Here is a 16,751-nt window from a genome sequence, read left to right on the forward strand (position 1 = left end):
ACCGGTCTGTAATTGCCGGGATCACCTCTGGAGCCCTTTTTAAGATCACCAAGGATGCCGTGGCTCCAGGCATCATCACGTCATTCCAGCATTGCAGGGATGAGCTCTGCAAGCGTCAGTGCTGCTGCCACATGCTGGTGGAGCGTGCGCATCATATCCACTTCCTGTCCAGAGAGGGTAACAGCCTGATACTCCCAGCTGCTAACGGAGCTGCTCCCATAGCTCAAGTGAGACGGGTCTGGGCTGAAGGAGCAGTGCCACCATCCTGGGATCTCCCAACCCCTGTCCTGGGCCCAGTACCCCCAAGTCCTCTAGCTGCGCCTGTGCCCTCCCCAACCTTGCACCCCCCAGGCCCTGTGGCTGGGCCCTGCCCCCCCCCGTCCTGTACCCTGCACCTGCCAGCCCAGCAACCCCCAAGCCCTGTAGCTCGGCCCTGCACCCCCCAGACCCTCTGGCTGGGCCCCGCCTCCTGTCGGCCCTGTGTTCCTCAGTCCTGCCCCACCCCCCCAGTTCTGGCCCCGCCCCCTCCTGGCCCATCCCCCCCAGACCCTCTGGCTGGGCCCCGCCTCCTGTCGGCCCTGTGTTCCTCAGTCCTGCCCCACCCCCCCAGTTCTGGCCCCGCCCCCTCCTGGCCCATCCCCCCCAGACCCTCTGGCTGGGCCCCGCCTCCTGCCGGCCCTGTACTCCTCAGTCCTGCCCCACCCCCCAGTTCTGGCCCCGCCCCCTCCTGGCCCATCCCCCAGTTCTGGCTCCGCCCCCTCCTGGCCCATCCCCCCCAGACCCTCTGGCTGGGCCCCGCCCCCAGCCGGTCCCGCCTAGACCCTGGCCAATGCCGAGCCGCGTACCCACAATGCACCTGGGCTCTCGCTCGGCGCCGTGAGGGGAGGGGCGGGGCGGGGCGGGGGATGCAGCGGGGAGCAGGCGCCTCCCCGGATTCCTCTGGGCCGCTAGCGAGGGCCATGAACATGTGCGCGGTCCCTTTAACATCTGTCCCCGCCCCTCCGCTTTTCTCCGGTCCCATTGGTTCGCCTCCTGAGATCGCTCCGCCCCCTTCCCCCAGCCCGGCTCAGCGATTGGCCGCCGCCGCGGGTCGGTCACTTCTCACTGGGACCCGCCTGGCGCGGGCGGCCGTTGGGAGCGGACGGGAGCTACGTGCGGCGGTTACCCGGCAACCCCGCCGCGCCCCCCCCCCCCCACCCGCAGCCAGCGGCGACAGGCCCGTCCGCAGCCCCGCCCCCACCCCACAGACAGCTCCTCCCCCACAGCATAGCAGCCCCGCCCCCTCCCCACAGGAAGCTCCTCCCCCACAGCAACCCCGCCCCAGCCCTCCCCCCAAAGACAGCCCCGCCCCCACCCCACAGACAGTCCTGCCCCCAGCCTGTCACGACACGGCCCCTCCCCCCCCTAGACAGCCCCGCCCCCAGCCAGTCCTGACAGGGCCCCTCTCCCATAGACAGTCGCAACACGGCCCCTCCCCCCATAGACAGCCCTGCCCCCCCCAGCTCACTCCCTCCCCCAGACCCCCTCCATAGGCCACCGTGCCCCTAAGCGCCAGAAAGCCCCGCCCCATAGCTAGCTCTGCTCCCCAGCACCAGACAGTTCCAGTCCCCTCCACCCCCTAGCGCCAGACCACCCCAATCTTCACTCCCACTGCCCTGGGCAGCTCCAGCTCCTCCCCCGCACCCCAGCTTAGATCGCTCCAGGCCCCTTCCACTTCCTAGGCCTGCCCAGTACCTGCTTTTGCCCTCTCGGGACCCCTCGCCTCTTAGCCTCAGCTTCACCCCCCCGCCACCATTTCCTTGCTGTCAGTCCTCCCGCCAGCGCTAGGCCCCTTACGCCCCTGGGTATCACCCTCTGCCCACTTCCGCTGCCCAGCTCCAACCCCAGCTCCAGGCCCTTCTGCACGTCTAGGCAGCTACCAGAGACTTCCTGGGAGCAGGCGGAGGCCAGGCCTGCCACATGGTATGTACCCCCGGGAATAACCCTCGCAGGAGCAGGCTGGCATTTGGGGGATTGTTTCCTGTGGCACATTTTGTTTTCTAGCGTTTGTCCAGTCTAATTGTAACAACCCCAGGTGATGGGGTTTCTACCACTTTCCCTCCACAGACTAAAAGATTTTGCTTTCATGCATTTTCTCCTTCTATTCAGCCTGGTTTCCTTTTCTTAATTCCATCCCCTAGTTATACCCCCTTGGGCACCTTAAACGATCCCTCTCCGTCCTTGGTAGTGACATCCCTCAGGTGCTTATGGACCTTTCCGTGTGAATCCTGTCGTCTGGCCTTCGATCAGCTTTGTTTCTTTTCTCCCTCAAGCTTGTCACTCTTTCCAGTAAAAGAGAGAGAGAAGGAAAGTATAATAGAAACAGCATTAGATTTCTCCCTTTTCTTATATACTTACAGGATGATTAATCTGATGTCTACATATCTGATTGCTCCCTATAAACTGACCTGCAGGCCTCCTGCTGAATTCTTAGACGAGAATAGGCTACTGTTTAGTGAAACTTTCCAATAACTGCCAACTTCAGGCAAGCAAACGTCGGACTTGGCTGTATTCTCTGCAAGGCATCAATGTCTGGGGGGCGGTGGCAGGTTCTTGCCACTTAACACCTTGTCGGTTGGTAACTTGAGGCACCCCAAAACATGTTCACATCTATAACTTTCCTCCTTCTTGTGCCTGTTTCTGTTCATTCAAGTTGTTAATAAAGAGTGGGCATGCAAGCACAGTAATCAGCAGTCTGCAGTGGACTGCAAACTACTTTACCTTATGGCTTTTCCCTTCAGAGGACTGGGATGATTCCTCTGACTGGCTCACATCACATCAGGTACTTTGATAACTTAAAGGCTGGATCCTGCAAGGCGCTGAGCACTCTCCATTCTCATTGAAACATCTTAGTATCAGGCAAGATCAAGTGATAAGTTATAGTTCAGTCAATGACTCCAGATCCCATTTGCTTTGATTGTAAATCAGTTGCTGATGTTTTTTCTGTCAGCAGTGGGATCTGAAAATCTAGACCACCTCCTTCTTTCACATGGCTGGCATAGAGCAGCAACTATAGTTTCACCTGAAGTTGATGGAGCCAAATGGCTACATCAGGAGTAGCAGAATTTATTGCAGTAATGCCTCCTTCATATTTATAAATTGGGCAGTAGGTAGTGATATGTTTGATGGTCTGTCGTGGGGAACCACACTCGCATACCAGAGAGTCCTTGATTTTCCATTTGTGCATTAGATGTCCGCATCTACCATGGTTAGTTTGGATTCGGTTCAGAGTTGACCAAGATGACCGTGGAAGGTCAAACCCAAGAACCAGTCTAGACATGCGCATGTGCCTCTGACTTCCTCACTAGTAATAAAGACAGTAGCCTTCACAGGGTCCACTCTGTGAAGTGAGAATTCAAGACAAATGCCATCAATTCAGCAACCGAACATCGCTCAGCAATCTCCTGGTCATCAGAGCAGCAACTCAACAAATCTAGACATGTGCATGTGCCTCTGACCTCCTCACTAGTAATGAAGATTTTGCAATAGGTACCACAATGATGGGCCTTCCCAAATAGGCTCTCAGCCTTCCAGCTTTGTGTGGGATGCATGAGGCAGATCAGAATCCACCTCTCTCGGCCATCACTGCATAGTTGTAGTTGGGAGAGCAGTTTGTGTTAGCAAATTGAGCAGCTACCATATGACTCAGAGATACACAGGAGAAGCTTGCTTGAGTAAGAAATGAAACTTTTAAATATAGCTGCTTTTCTGACTCCAACCACAAACTTTCCTTCCAGTTTTCGTTAATTATCGTGGTGATTTCTCTTCCACATTGTACATAATGACAGCATCTTTCACCATGTGCAGTGCAAAAATGAAATGCAGTTAGCAATCCATATCTGGCCTTCTAGCTAGGTAATCCAGACTTGAAAGCTTAAAACAACACAGACTTGTATTCATATCAGTCAGGTTTTCACATTTCAACTCTATACCTTTTACTTTCGTGTATAATTTATATTTAAGCCAATTAACTAGTTTATTTGTTAGCTAAAGACCAGTTCTGGTGGGTGTATGGAATATATAATGTACTTACCACCCTTGCAAAGCATACTTGCAATGATTAAAATCTTCCTGAACATTGCAGGGTTAATATCTTATTGGTCAGCCTTCGCTGTGGTCTTACATCTTTGATATGTGGTATGGCAATTTTCATGCAGGAGGATTTCAAAGCATTTTATGGACCACAAAAATAGCAATTGCTTCATGACTTCCCCACGTTGAAATGCAGTTACCTCTGTGATGGAACGCAGCACCACCTGTTTACTGGCCACAGCGCTGTGCAGCACTTTAGGACATCAGCTGAAGAACACCACCATATCCTGTTGAAACGACACAAAGATGTTAGAAAATCAAAATGTAACTGCCTGAAAGTGGAGTGGGCTCTGACTTGGACACCTCCTTCTGTATTTCAGGACATAGATGCACTGAGCAGTCCTTGGGACAGTTCTCGTTCTTCTTCCAGTTGCGAGGAGGAGCCATATGGAGGGCTAGCAGTGTCGGAACTCTTGGTAAGGTTTTAGCTGCAGCACTTGACTTTAATTGGTGCTCAGGGATTAAGTCCTTCATTCATGAATTATTGGGAATCCTAAGCAATCAGTGACTCTAAAGAAGGAAGGGGATAATGCACAGTGAGCTTTGTATGGACTGGAGAAGGTGAAGTAGGCGGCAGGGAGGCCAGAGAAGAGGAGGAGTTGTAGAGGTTGATATGAGAAATAAAGGCCTGGACATGAGCTCTTAGCTGCAGAGATAGAGAGGTTGTGGAGGAAGAAGTGGCAAGATTTGGATATGACTTGCATATGTGGGGAAAGAAGAGAGAGGGATGAAAGGAAACTCCCAGGTTACGGGCCTGAATGAAGGTGAGGGTGGGGATCGTGCCAACCGTTCTTACAGAGACTGCAGGGAATGGAGAGCATTTGGAAGGGAAGATCAGGGGAGATAATTTGGCCATGGTAAATTCAAGCTTTCCAAAACACTTCACTGATGCTAAACCTCTCAGCATACCAGAGAGCTAGGTATGGACTGTCCTCCACGTTTTACAGGTTGGGGACCTGATGCAGAGTGAAGGGAGTCCTTTACTCAAGCATTAGAGTGATTTAGAAGCAGAACTCAGTCCACAGTCACCTAAGGCCACTAGTCCAGTCCTTTCTACAGGAAGGGCTTTTGGAGCAGTGATGTGGATTAGCTTGTGGATTCTAGTCTCATCAAGGATGGAGTGGAAGCTCCATCATCCGGGGCCCTTAAAACTGGACAGACCACCAAACCCTAGGAAATGTGTACTAGAGATCATTGGTCCCAGGAGATGGGTGATGTGCAGGAGGAGCCCATGCCTAAGGTTGGGTTAGGTGAGGGTGGGAGGGGAGTCTAAACTGTGTGATGTGGAACTTTGTCTCAATGTAGTAAACAGCTGCGCTCCCCGTATGGCCAAGATGAATGTTCTTTCCCCATCTGTAACCCTAGCCAGTTCCTTGGGTGCTGTATTGTAGCTCAAGGGAAGGAGAGCATGCCTTGTTTTAAAGAGCAATTTTATATTGGTGTCTTCACCTTGTGATGCAAACATTTTGGCTACCAATATGAGACTGCTAATGTCTTGCATCTTTCCCAAGGCTGGTGCTACCAAGTCCTTGTGCAGTCAGGAAGAGGAGGGACGTAAGAAGCAGCAGAGCCATCAAGGGAATGGAGCAGAAGTTCCACAGCAGTATGGGTAGGTCCAGCCCCAACTAGCACCGCCCTAGACTGGGAGATTTTCTTCTCTGTGGGTTTCCTTCTCGCTCAACTGTATTTGCTCTTACCATCATGACACGTTACCGTGACTGTTCCCCATCCCTCTGGCCAAGGAGGGTTGGACACATTCACTCCAGAGCAGTGCAGCTCCTGAAATATCCAGAGCAACATGAGGACTTCACTCTGTCATTGCTGCTGCTGTTGCTCAAGTCCAATCCCGGTTCCTAGAAGACAAGACAAGAGGAATAAACACAAAAGGGGGAGAGAAAAGAGCAGCAAAGAGAGAAAATGCAGTTTCTGGCTCTGGTATTGACTCTCACTTGCAGTGTCACTGCTGGAGAAACCCAGCACACTGTCTGGGCAGTCATCCAGAGTATGCTTACACAGCACAGAAGACTTTGGGGCTGGCTGACTCCAGCTCGTGGGGCTTAGGCTATGGGCTGTTTCACTGCTGTGTAGATTTCCGGGCTCTGGCTGGAGCCTGAGCTTTGGGACCCTCCCATCTCTCAGGATCCTACATCTGCATTGCAGCCCAAGCCAAGTGGTCTGCACAGCAGTGAAACAGGCCCACAGCCAGAGCCCTGCGAGCCCAAGTCAGCTGGCACGGGCAAGCTGCGGGTGTCTAGTTGCTGTGTGGAGATGCCCTCAGAGACCTGGCAGACTTGTCTCAGCTTCAGGCTGTTTAAGGCATTGCATGTAGCTGCCTTTTTTGCTCCCAGGCTTACAGCAGAATTGCAGAATATGCAGTCTTGGCCAGCTAAGCCAGACTCTTATTAAATAAAAGTAAAAAGAAGAGGGAGGGATGGGAAGGAGAAGAAATAAGGTGGGGAAGGAAAAGAACACACGCGGGGCTGGGGCATGTGACAAAGTCTGACATCGCAGGTGGTATTTAGATTTAGCCAGTAGAGATGGCGATGGCATCTGGCTCTTTCTCTCTGGCCTGGTGTCTTGGACTTTAAGGTCAGAAGTGACCATCATGATCATCTAGTCTGAGCTCCTGCACATCGCAGGCCACAGAACCCCACCCACCTCTGTAACAGACTCATAACCTCTGGCTGAGTTACTGAAGTTCTCAAGTCATGATTTAAAGACTTAATGTTACAGAGAATCCACCATTTACACTAGTTTAAACCTGACAGTGACCTGTGTCCCATGCTGCAGAGGAAAGCTAAAAAACCCCAGAGTCTCTGCCAATCTGACCTGAGGGGAAAATCCTTCCCAACCTCAAATATGGTGGTCAGTTTACCCTGAGCATGTGGACAAGACCCTGGGAAAGAAGGTAATAAAGTAATAATTGGAGATACACCAATCTCCTAGAACTGGAAGGGACCTTGAAAGGTCATCGAGTCCAGCCCCCTGCCTTCACTAGCAGGACCAATTTTTGCCCCAGATCCCTAAGTGGCCCTCTCAAGGATTGAGCTCACAACCCTGGGTTTAGCAGGCCAATGCTCAAACCACTGAGCTATCCCTCCCCCAAGTCTAGAAGTCTCTAGTAACTCAGAACCCTCCCCATCTAGTGCTCCATCACCGGCCATTGGGGATATTTGCTACTAGCAGTTGCAGATTACCTACAATTGCATGTAGACAATCTCTTTGTACCATCCCCTTTATAAACTTATCAAGTTCAGTCTTGAAGCCAGTTAGGGCCGTGTCCTCCTCCTTTCCCCCTCTGTTGGGAGGTTGTTCCAGAACTTCACTCCTCTGATGATTAGAAACCTTTGTCTAATTTCAAGCCTAAACTCGCTGATGGCTAATTTATATCCATTCGTTTCTGTGTCCACATTGGCACTTAACTGAAATAACTCCTCTCCTGCCCTGGTATCTATCCCTCTGACGTATTTATAGAGAGCAATCATATCTCCCCTCAGCCTTCTTTTAGTTAGGCTAAACAAGCCAAGCTCTTTGAGTCTCCTGTCACAAGGTAGGTTTTCCATTCCTCAGATCATCCTAGTAGCCCTTCTCTGCACCTGTTCCAGTTTGAATTCATCCTTCTTAAATGTGGGAGACCAGAACTGCACACAGTATTCCAGATGACGTCTCACCAGTGTATTTTAAGTGTTAGTATCGTTATACTTGTCTCTACTGGATATACCTCGCCTGATGCATTTTAGGATTACATTACCCTTTTTCATGGCCGCAATCATGTTGACGGTTCATAGTCATTCTGTGATCAACCAGCACACCCAGGTCTTCTCTTTCTTTGTCACTTGCAACTGATAAATCCCCAGTTTATAGAAAAAATTCTTCTTGTTAGTCCCTAAGTGCCTGACTTTGCACTATTACATTTTATCCCATTTCTATTACTCCAGTTTTCAAGGTCATCCAGACCTTCTTGTATGATATGCTGGTCCTTCTCCATATTGGTTCTCCTCCCAATTTTATGTCATCTGCAAATTTTATTAGCACAATCCCACGTTTTGTGCTAAGGTCAGTAATAAAAATGTTAAATAAGATTAGTCCCAAGACCGATCCCTGAGGATCTCCACTAGTAAATTTTGTCCAGCCTGACAGTTCACCTTTCGGTATAACCCATTGTAGTCTCCCCTTTAACCAGTTCCTTATCCACCTTCCAATTTTCATATTAATCCCCATCTTCTGCAATTTAACTAATAATTTCCCATGTGGAACTCTATCAAATGCCTTACAGAAATCCAGATAGATTAGATCTACTGCATTTCCTTTGTCAAAAAAATCAGGGTTTTTTTCTCAAAGAAGGAGATCGTGTTGGTCTGGCATGATCTACCTTTTGTAAACACATGTTATATTCTATCCCAATTACCGTTTACCTTTATGTCTTTAACTACTTTCTCTTTCAAAATTTGTTCCAAGACCTTGCATACAGTTGAGGTCAAACTAACAGGCCTGTAATTTCCTGGATCACTTTTTTTCAAAATAGGTACAGTACTATGTTAGCAATTCACCAGTCATAGGGTATGACCCATGAGTTTACAGATTCATTAAAAATCCTTGCTCTTGGGCTCCCAATTTCGTGTGCTAGTTCCTTTAATATTCTTGGATGGAGATTATCCAGGCTCCCCGATTTAGTCCCATTAAGATGTTTGAGTTTGTCTTCCACCTTGGATGTGGTAATTTCTACTTCCATATCCTTGTTCCCATTAACTACCCTGCCACTGTGCCTAAACTCTTCATTAGCCTCCTTAAAAACTGAGGCAAAGTATTTAATCTCCACCCCATCCTCAGTGCTTGGCGATCCTACTTCTTCTTTCCTTTAATTACTGCGTCAGGTGTATGCCAACCTAACTTAGGCAAACATAATTTCCTTTGAAAGGTCCAACTCTACTTAGCTTTTAGCAGTTCTCACTTTATCCTTACACTTTCTGACCTCCAAAGGGTAGATTTCCTTGCTGATCCTTCCCATCTTCCATTCCTTGTAGGTTTTCTGCTTTCTCTTTATCACCTCTTTGAGATGCTTGGTCTGCAACACTTCCCTATGAATTTTTTCCCCTTTCTTGGGATGCAGGCAAAGTTTCTGCAACTTTGACTTAGAGTAATTCCAAGCCTCCTCCACATTCAGATCTTTGAGTTCTTCAGTCCAACCCATTTCCCTAGCTAATTCCCTTAATATTTTAAAGTTTGCCCTTTTGAAATCAGGGACCCTACTTGCAGATTTGTTTTGGTTTATCCTTTCATTCAGTTTAAACTGAATTAACCCATGGTCACTTGAACCAAGGTTGTCCCCTGCAACCAGTTCTTCTGTGAGGTCCTCACTACTCACCAGTGCCAAACCTAAAATGGCATCAACTCTTGTTGGTTCCAAGTATCAGAGGGGTAGCCGTGTTAGTCTGGTTCTGTAGAAGTAGCAAAGAATCCTGTGGCACCTTATAGACTAACAAATTTCCACTGCTTGCATCCGAAGAAGTGGGTATTCACCCACGAAAGCTCATGCTGCAAAACGTCTGTTAGTCTATAAGGTGCCACAGGATTCTTTGCTACTTCTTGTTGGTTCGATGACTGTTTGATGAAGACATCTGCCAGCTTTCACATCCAGGAAATATGGGCCCTACTATTACTAGTAGCTCTTGTCTTCCAATCTATATCTTGGACGTTAAAGTCTGCCATAATCACACAATTTACGATTGTATTTATTTCATTAAAATATTAACAAGGTGTCAGTCCATATCCAGATTGGATCCTGGGGTTTTTAGACACCCCGAGCACTATCCTAGAGTAGCCATTGGTAGTTTTCTTTCCCAAAGTGATTTTGACCCAAATGGACTCTGTCTTATCCATTCCATCACTTCTAATTTCTTTACAGTCAACCTCATCATTAACATATAGTGCTGCTCTACCACCTTTATCTTTATTTCTGTCTTTCCTGAACAGCACAAAGCCTTCATTACCTGTACTCCAGCCATGACTACTATTCCACCATCTTTCTGACACCCCTGTAATATCTGGCTTCACTTCCTGCACCAGTAGTTCTAGTTCCTCCATTTTGTTACCCACACTATAAACGTTCATTCACTTTTTACAGTTTAACTCACAATTTGGGTAAATTTGTAGGCCTAGTTAGCACAACAGCTCTCATCTGGGGAGCTGTGGGAACTGAGCGATAAACTCCGCATTTATCAAGGGTCTGAGTGGGGATCAGCTGGAGATGGTGTAAGGACTTCACCATAAGGTTTATGAGGTGTTGCATGGCAAAATAGCATTCAGTCTGTATCCCTGCTGTACGCAAAAATTCCTTCGTGTGTGGATCAGATGGAAGCATTGCAGCACCAAACACAGAGAGCTTCTCTTTGAAGGAACATCAGATGTTAGTGTTCCAAATTACCAGTACGTGGCCAACCATCTTAGAATTTGTTACACAGCCACAAAATCCAGACAGCTGATTTTTTTCCCCCCTCCGGTTCAAATATCTTCTTAATCTGCACAACTAGATCACAAGTTTCCTGACTGAGGGTAGATATCATCACAGATAATTTAGCCTTGGCTTTTAACCCTAGGGGAGGGAAACCTCATCTGCATGTATGTGGCCCTTCATTTTCCTAATTCGACCTTTAATCTCTACAGTTCATGGATGAATATTGCTTTCACTCACTCACAAGTGTCCAGAGCCTCTGCTGAACGGGAGAGCCATCTTCAGGCACCAAGGAAAAAGGTGGAAAGTAGGAGAGTGGACCAGAAGAACCCTCCGTTTGAGGACTTTAAGGGAACTTTGATAGGTAATGTCCCCAGAACTCTCCTGAAGATGAGGTCGTAGGGTGCCTCTCAGGTTCTTTTTGAGACTGTAACAGATCCCTTTATCTGATAGAGGTGAGGGCAGGTTTGTCATTATTGGGTTGTATTCTGACTGGCCTGGAGAACAGATCTCATGTTCTGTAGTCACTTGGAATCGTCTTCCAGTCCAGCATCTTCCTGACAGGGGAAACTGAAGAACTGGATGGAATTCTTAATCTACCCTGGAGCTGGGGCTAGCTGCCTGGAGTACACTCCCATCTGAAGCCCTGTGTACGTATTCAGGCTGCTAGCCCTTCACATTGCTGCAGCAGTATTTCTATTTGTAGCATGCTAGTCCATCACAGCTGGCGCAGGTCTGTCTGCCAGAGCTAGAAGTTACACCTGCAGCTCCAGTGTAGGCCATCAGTCCTGCCCCTTGCTTGCCCACAGAGGGTGCAGCAGAGACAAGTATGGTAGTCCTGTCAACCCTGGCCTGTAGGGCTGAGCTTGCGGCAGCTCCACTCTCTCCTTCCCCCAAGCCCCACTGCTTTAAAAAAATACAAATCTTATATCAGTGAATTTTACCAGCTCCCCACCAATCTGATGGGCTGGCCCCAGTGCACATTTGAGTAATTGGCACCTGCGTCAGACACAAATATAATCCCCCACTAGCTTCAATGCACTGTTATATGGCTGTGCTCTTCTCAGCCTTGTGCATAGTCTGCCTTCCCAAACCTCCCCAAGATTAGCACAGTTCAACCTGCGTGGCAGGTTTTGCTTGATCTGAGCAGATTCTCGGCAGTAGAGGATGTTCTAGCTCAGGAGTAGTGGGATGCATTGGTAGAGCAGTGCGGGGACGTAAGAGCCGAAGGGCTGTGGGCCAGGAATGAGGGATGTCAGAACTGCTGTGTGCGTGGGGAGCCCAGGACTGGAATAACTTCTTGGTTTGGAAAAAAGTGATCCTGTTCTATTCAGGACTCTTTACTGTGGCCATTTTTGGGGCATCTGAGTGGCCTGTGGCTTGGCTCAGTAGACGGTTTACTTCTTGTACCTGTTTTCCTTAATTTCTCTTAGATCAAGACCCCAAAGATGCTAAATCTCATCAAGGTTCCGTGAAGAATCAGAGAGCCTTTGTTTACCAGCCCAGCTCAACAGAACATGCTCAAGGTAAATAAAAACATCAAGGAAACAAGACAAAAACACAGATACCCACCCAGGACCCTGACAATCGAAGGGATGATTCTGCCTGAAGTCCTTCACCATGCTTTGCATTCTTTATTCTGGGTAAAAAAATATTCCAGCTCTGCTTTTCTGTATAGGATCTCTCAGTTTGCCGGATCCTGTTGCAGAAACTTGTTAAAATTAGGGATTAACCAAACTTCTAAACTCCAGTTGCTCCACTTCTGTCATTGGAAACTGCAGTGGAGCAAGAGGAGTGCGTTTAGAACTGAGTAAGCATGTTCTTCCACAAGCAGCTATCCTGCTCTGAAATATACTCAGCATTTGGAAGGCCTGAAGAAAGCCGTGGAGGGAAAGAGCACTTCCACTTTGTCTGAAAATCCAGTGGACTCAGGAATTGTCCATGGACAGAGACAAGCTAGCAACGACCACCCTGCCTGAGTGTAAAAATCGTATAGAAGTTGGGATTGGTGCAGAATGGCAGCTAGTGAATTAGCCAGTTGGTATCCTAGCTACTTCTCAGTTTCCAAATGACTGAGCGCTGACCCTTTCTCAGGCCAATTGCATCAGAGAGCGGAAGCCAGATTTGAAATAGAGAACCAGGTCATGTTGTGTATGTGGGCAGGGGACTTTTTCTGGGTGAGATGATTGGAAAGGGAGATTCATCAATGAATGAATTGGCACAGTAGAGGGGTGCGGGTGGGGGAAGGTGAGTGGCTTAATTCATGTATGTTGTCCAATGCCCTTTGCCAGAACGCACTGGAGAAAGGTACAGCTGTCCTGTCTCTGCCCCTGTGAGCATCACGTCAGTCCCAGAGAGATGCAAAGATCAGTTAGAGGCAGCTTAGAATATAGAGAAATTGCTGATGGGGTTTGATATGTGAGGAAAAGCTGTGAGAACTAGACGTGTCCAACTAGCCCAGGCAATGCCCCAGGGGTGGAAACACACTTCTAAAAGTATCTGAAAGTTGAACAACTCCTAGAGAGGGAGAGGAATGGCTTACGGTGGTACCTGGCATTAGAGTGAGGAGTGAACAGCTGCAGTCTAATCCACAGATTTGGAGCCAATCACATTTTTGAATTGCTCCGCCCAGCTCCGGGCATAAAACCTCCTGGTCCGCGCTCCAGCTCCGGCTCTGCTCCAAAGCCCTGGTCTAATATTGTCTGACTAGTAGGTAACCACCTAATAGTAAAAGATGATTGGTTTAGAGTCTGATACCATCCCCTATCTGGGGAGTGTGTCCTGGCTTGGTACAGGGTGGACCATAGGCGCCAACTCCCGTGGGTGCTGCAGGGCTGGAGCACCCACAGGGAAAAATTAGCGGGTGCTCCACACCCCACCAGCAGCCAAGCTCCCCTGGCACCCACCCCTCCTGGCTGCATCCTCCCCTGAGCACACCGTGTCCCTGCTCCTCCCTCTCCCAGCGCTTCCCTCCTGCCACCTAACAGCTGTGTTGGCAGCACTTAGGGCTCTCAGCGGGAGGAGGGGGAATTGGGGACGTAGCAAGATCAGCGGAGGAGACGGTAAAGAGGTGGGGCAAGGGTGGGGACTTGGGGGAAGAGGGTGGGATTGGGGCGGGGCGAGGGTGGTGCAGGGGCAGGCAGGGCCAGGGGCGGGACGGGGAGAATTGAGCACGAACGGGGCAGATGGGAAGTCGGCACCTACGGGGTGGACTAGATGATCCTTGGTAGAGCTTCTACTAAATTCTGTCCACTGACTCCTTTCTTATCCATTCAGTCTTCTGCCTGTGCCCTGAATGCCTCTTCATTGCCTCGTTCACAAAAAGAGGAGCCTGACCTGTTTACTTTCCAACAGGAGATGCACCGCCATTGGCCAAGCTGCCCGTAGCACCAGCTGAAAAAAGAGAGCAGTGTGACAGCTCAGAGGCTCCGTCTGAGATCAGAAGTCCGAGGCGGATGCAGCCCCTTGCCAAGAGCACACAAACTGAAGGTAACTTGGCCCAGGCCAGCAGGGCCGGCGTTAGTCCGATTCGCCCGATTCCCCGGAATCGGGCCCCCGCGCCTTAGGTGCCTTTTTAATTTTTTTTACTCACCCCGGCGGCGGTCCGCTCTGCAGGGGTCTTTGGCGGCCCCCAATTCCCTGGCCCCAGTGCCGGCCGAGCACGGCAGCCCCATGGCCCTGCTCTCCCGGCCGGAGCTCCTGCTGGAGCGTGGCAGCCCCACGGCCCTGCTCTCCCGGCCAGAGCTCAGGCTGGAGCGCGGCAGCCCCACGGCCCTGCTCTCCCCGGCCAGAGCTCCTGCTGGAGCGTGGCAGCCCCACGGCCCTGCTTCTCCCGGCCGGAGCTCCTGCCGGAGCGCGGCAGCCCCACGGCCCTGCTCTCCCGGCCAGAGCTCCGGCTGGAGCGGGGCAGCCCCACGGCCCTGCTCTCCCGGCCAGAGCTCTGGCCGGAGCACGGCAGCCCCACGGCCCTGCTCTCCCGCCGGAGCTCCTGCTGGAGCGCGGCAGCCCCACGGCCCTGCTCTCCCGGCCAGAGCTCCGGCTGGAGCGCGGCAGCCCCCATGGCCCTGCTCTCCCGGCCAGAGCCCCGGCTGGAGCGCGGCAGCCCCGCGGTCCTGCTCTCCCGGCCAGAGCTCCGGCTGGAGCGCGGCAGCCCCCGCGGTCCTGCTCTCCCGGCCGGAGCTCTGGCTGGGAGCGCGGCAGCCCCACGGCCCTGCTCTCCCAGCCAGAGCTCCGGCTGGAGCGCGGCAGCCCCCATGGCCCTGCTCTCCCGGGCAGAGCTCCGGCTGGAGCGCGGCAGCCCCGCGGTCCTGCTCCTCCCGGCCAGAGCTCCGGCTGGAGCGCGGCAGCCCCGCGGTCCTGCTCTCCTCCCGGCCAGAGCTCCGGCTGGAGCGCGGCAGCCCCGCGGTCCTGCTCTCCCGGCCGGAGCTCTGGCTGGAGCGCGGCAGCCCCATGGCCCTGCTCTCCCCGGCCGGAGCTCCTGCTGGAGCGCGGCAGCCCCACGGCCCTGCTCTCCCGGCCGGAGCTCAGGCTGGAGCGCGGCAGCCCCATGGCCCTGCTCTCCCGGCCGGAGCTCCTGCTGGAGCGCGGCAGCCCCACGGCCCTGCTCTCCTGGCCAGAGCTCCGGCTGGAGCGCGGCAGCCCCATGGCCCTGCTCTCCCGGCCGGAGCTCCTGCTGGAGCGCGGCAGCCCCGCGGCCCTGCTCTCCCGGCCAGAGCTCCGGCTGGAGCGCGGCAGCCCCATGGCCCTGCTCTCCTGGCCAGAGCTCCGGCTGGAGCGCGGCAGCCCCATGGCCCTGCTCTCCCGGCCAGAGCTCCGGCTGGAGCGCGGCAGCCCCACGGCCCTGCTCTCCCGGCCAGAGCTCCGGCTGGAGCGCAGCAGCCCCACGGCCCTGCTTTCCCGGCCAGCAATCCGAAGTGCTGCCAAAGACTGGGAGCCCTGCCCGGTGAGTACAAGCCCCGCCCCCCCAGGAATCGGGCCCCGCACTTGCTAAAGCCGGCCCTGCAGGCCAGGCAACGGTCACTGAGCCGGGGAAGGCTCTATGTTGCTGCTGACTGTATCCGTTTGCAGTTTGTATGTGAGTGGGGCTGGCGGCCAGGACTCCTTGGTTCTATTCATGACTCAGCTGTCAACTCCCTATGAGAGCTAGGGCAGGTCACTTCACCTCTCTGCCCCGTTTGCCCGAGCTGTGAAATGGGGCTGATGATACTGGCCCAGCTTTACAAGTGCCAAGTATTATTAGATCACAGGTGCTTCAGGGCAGGGATTGTGCGTTTCGACTGTGCCTAGCACGTTGGAGGCAGGACCTGAATTCAAATGGTATATTGTTGCTCTCAGTTGGAGAACTCAGTGACATTCTCCAAAGATTCATTACGTGCCTGCAGCATGCTCCATGCAGGAAGATGTGTTCTCTGCCCCAAGCTGCTTGCAGACCACACAAGTCAGCTGCGAGAGGCTTTAGGCAACTGACGGATATTTTGATACCACTAGCATAGTCAGCAGGTCTTTTTATGACTGAATGGTCCAGGCCAGGATTTCGGGAGACGTGTAGTGACACTTGGCAGCTCAAACTGTGCCAGTCAGTCTGGAAGTTATAGGGTCAGGGAAAACCACAGGGTCTGTCTGTGTCCAGCCGCTTCAATGAAGAGTCCCCTTTGTACTGATCGCAGCCTCGTTCTTCCTCTTTCCTGTGGTAAGGAACACTACACAAGTGAGTCTTGTTAGAAGAAGTGAGTGCTAAGGAGGGATTTGAATGAATTTGGGTACTGGGGTGGGGAGTTCACATGCAAGGTGCAGCCTGGAAAAAGGCAGGAAGAGCAAAGGGGCTGGGGTAGGAAGTAACCTGCTCTCCCCAGCTAAGGAGAGCTGCTTTGTCTCTGGTGAGAGAGGCCTGTGTTGCCGGAGGTGTGTGATTTAGCTAGCGACATCGTGAGCTGTATGCAGCAGGTGGATAGTGTGACTTCAGCATGACGCAGCCAGCCAGTTGGGATGTGGTTTCAGGCAGGCTGTGTCCACGGACAGCATCTGATAGACTGTGGTGATGCTAAAGGAAATGTGTGATGATCATCACGGTGCTGGTGGAATGGGAGGCTGGCTGAGCTCCCAGCTGCTGTGAAGTCTGATTCCTGACTCAGCCAGCTGTTGCTTAGGGGGGAGCTACTGACTTGTCTGC

The 16,751-nt window shown here is 51.9% G+C and overlaps 2 protein-coding genes across 6 annotated transcripts in view; one reads left to right on the forward strand and one right to left on the reverse strand.

The window, feature by feature from the left end:
- IRF5 (interferon regulatory factor 5) overlaps nucleotides 1–994 on the reverse strand; it is a 47,767-nt gene extending 46,773 nt beyond the window's left edge. For 4 of the 5 annotated variants that reach the window (XM_044991638.1, XM_044991625.1, XM_044991617.1 and 1 more), the window contains exon 1: nucleotides 3–247. The gene's annotated coding sequence lies outside the window, so the exon portion shown is untranslated. Of the gene's footprint in view, nucleotides 1–2; nucleotides 248–845 lie in introns of those variants that run through there. The other variant, XM_044991610.1, reaches the window with a different exon arrangement.
- Nucleotides 995–1,379: 385 nt separating this feature from the next.
- The window catches only part of LOC123361885, a 35,571-nt gene continuing 20,199 nt past the window's right edge, over nucleotides 1,380–16,751 (forward strand). Inside the window, exons 1-6 of the mRNA XM_045002078.1 lie at nucleotides 1,380–1,962; nucleotides 4,452–4,547; nucleotides 5,643–5,740; nucleotides 10,795–10,946; nucleotides 12,016–12,108; nucleotides 13,937–14,071. Coding sequence (XP_044858013.1) covers nucleotides 1,960–1,962; nucleotides 4,452–4,547; nucleotides 5,643–5,740; nucleotides 10,795–10,946; nucleotides 12,016–12,108; nucleotides 13,937–14,071 — 577 coding nt within the window. The 5' untranslated portion in view covers nucleotides 1,380–1,959. The remainder of the gene's footprint in view (nucleotides 1,963–4,451; nucleotides 4,548–5,642; nucleotides 5,741–10,794; nucleotides 10,947–12,015; nucleotides 12,109–13,936; nucleotides 14,072–16,751) is intronic.

This window comes from Mauremys mutica, chromosome 1 (genome assembly GCF_020497125.1).
Source record: "Mauremys mutica isolate MM-2020 ecotype Southern chromosome 1, ASM2049712v1, whole genome shotgun sequence".
Taxonomy (NCBI): domain Eukaryota; kingdom Metazoa; phylum Chordata; order Testudines; family Geoemydidae; genus Mauremys; species Mauremys mutica.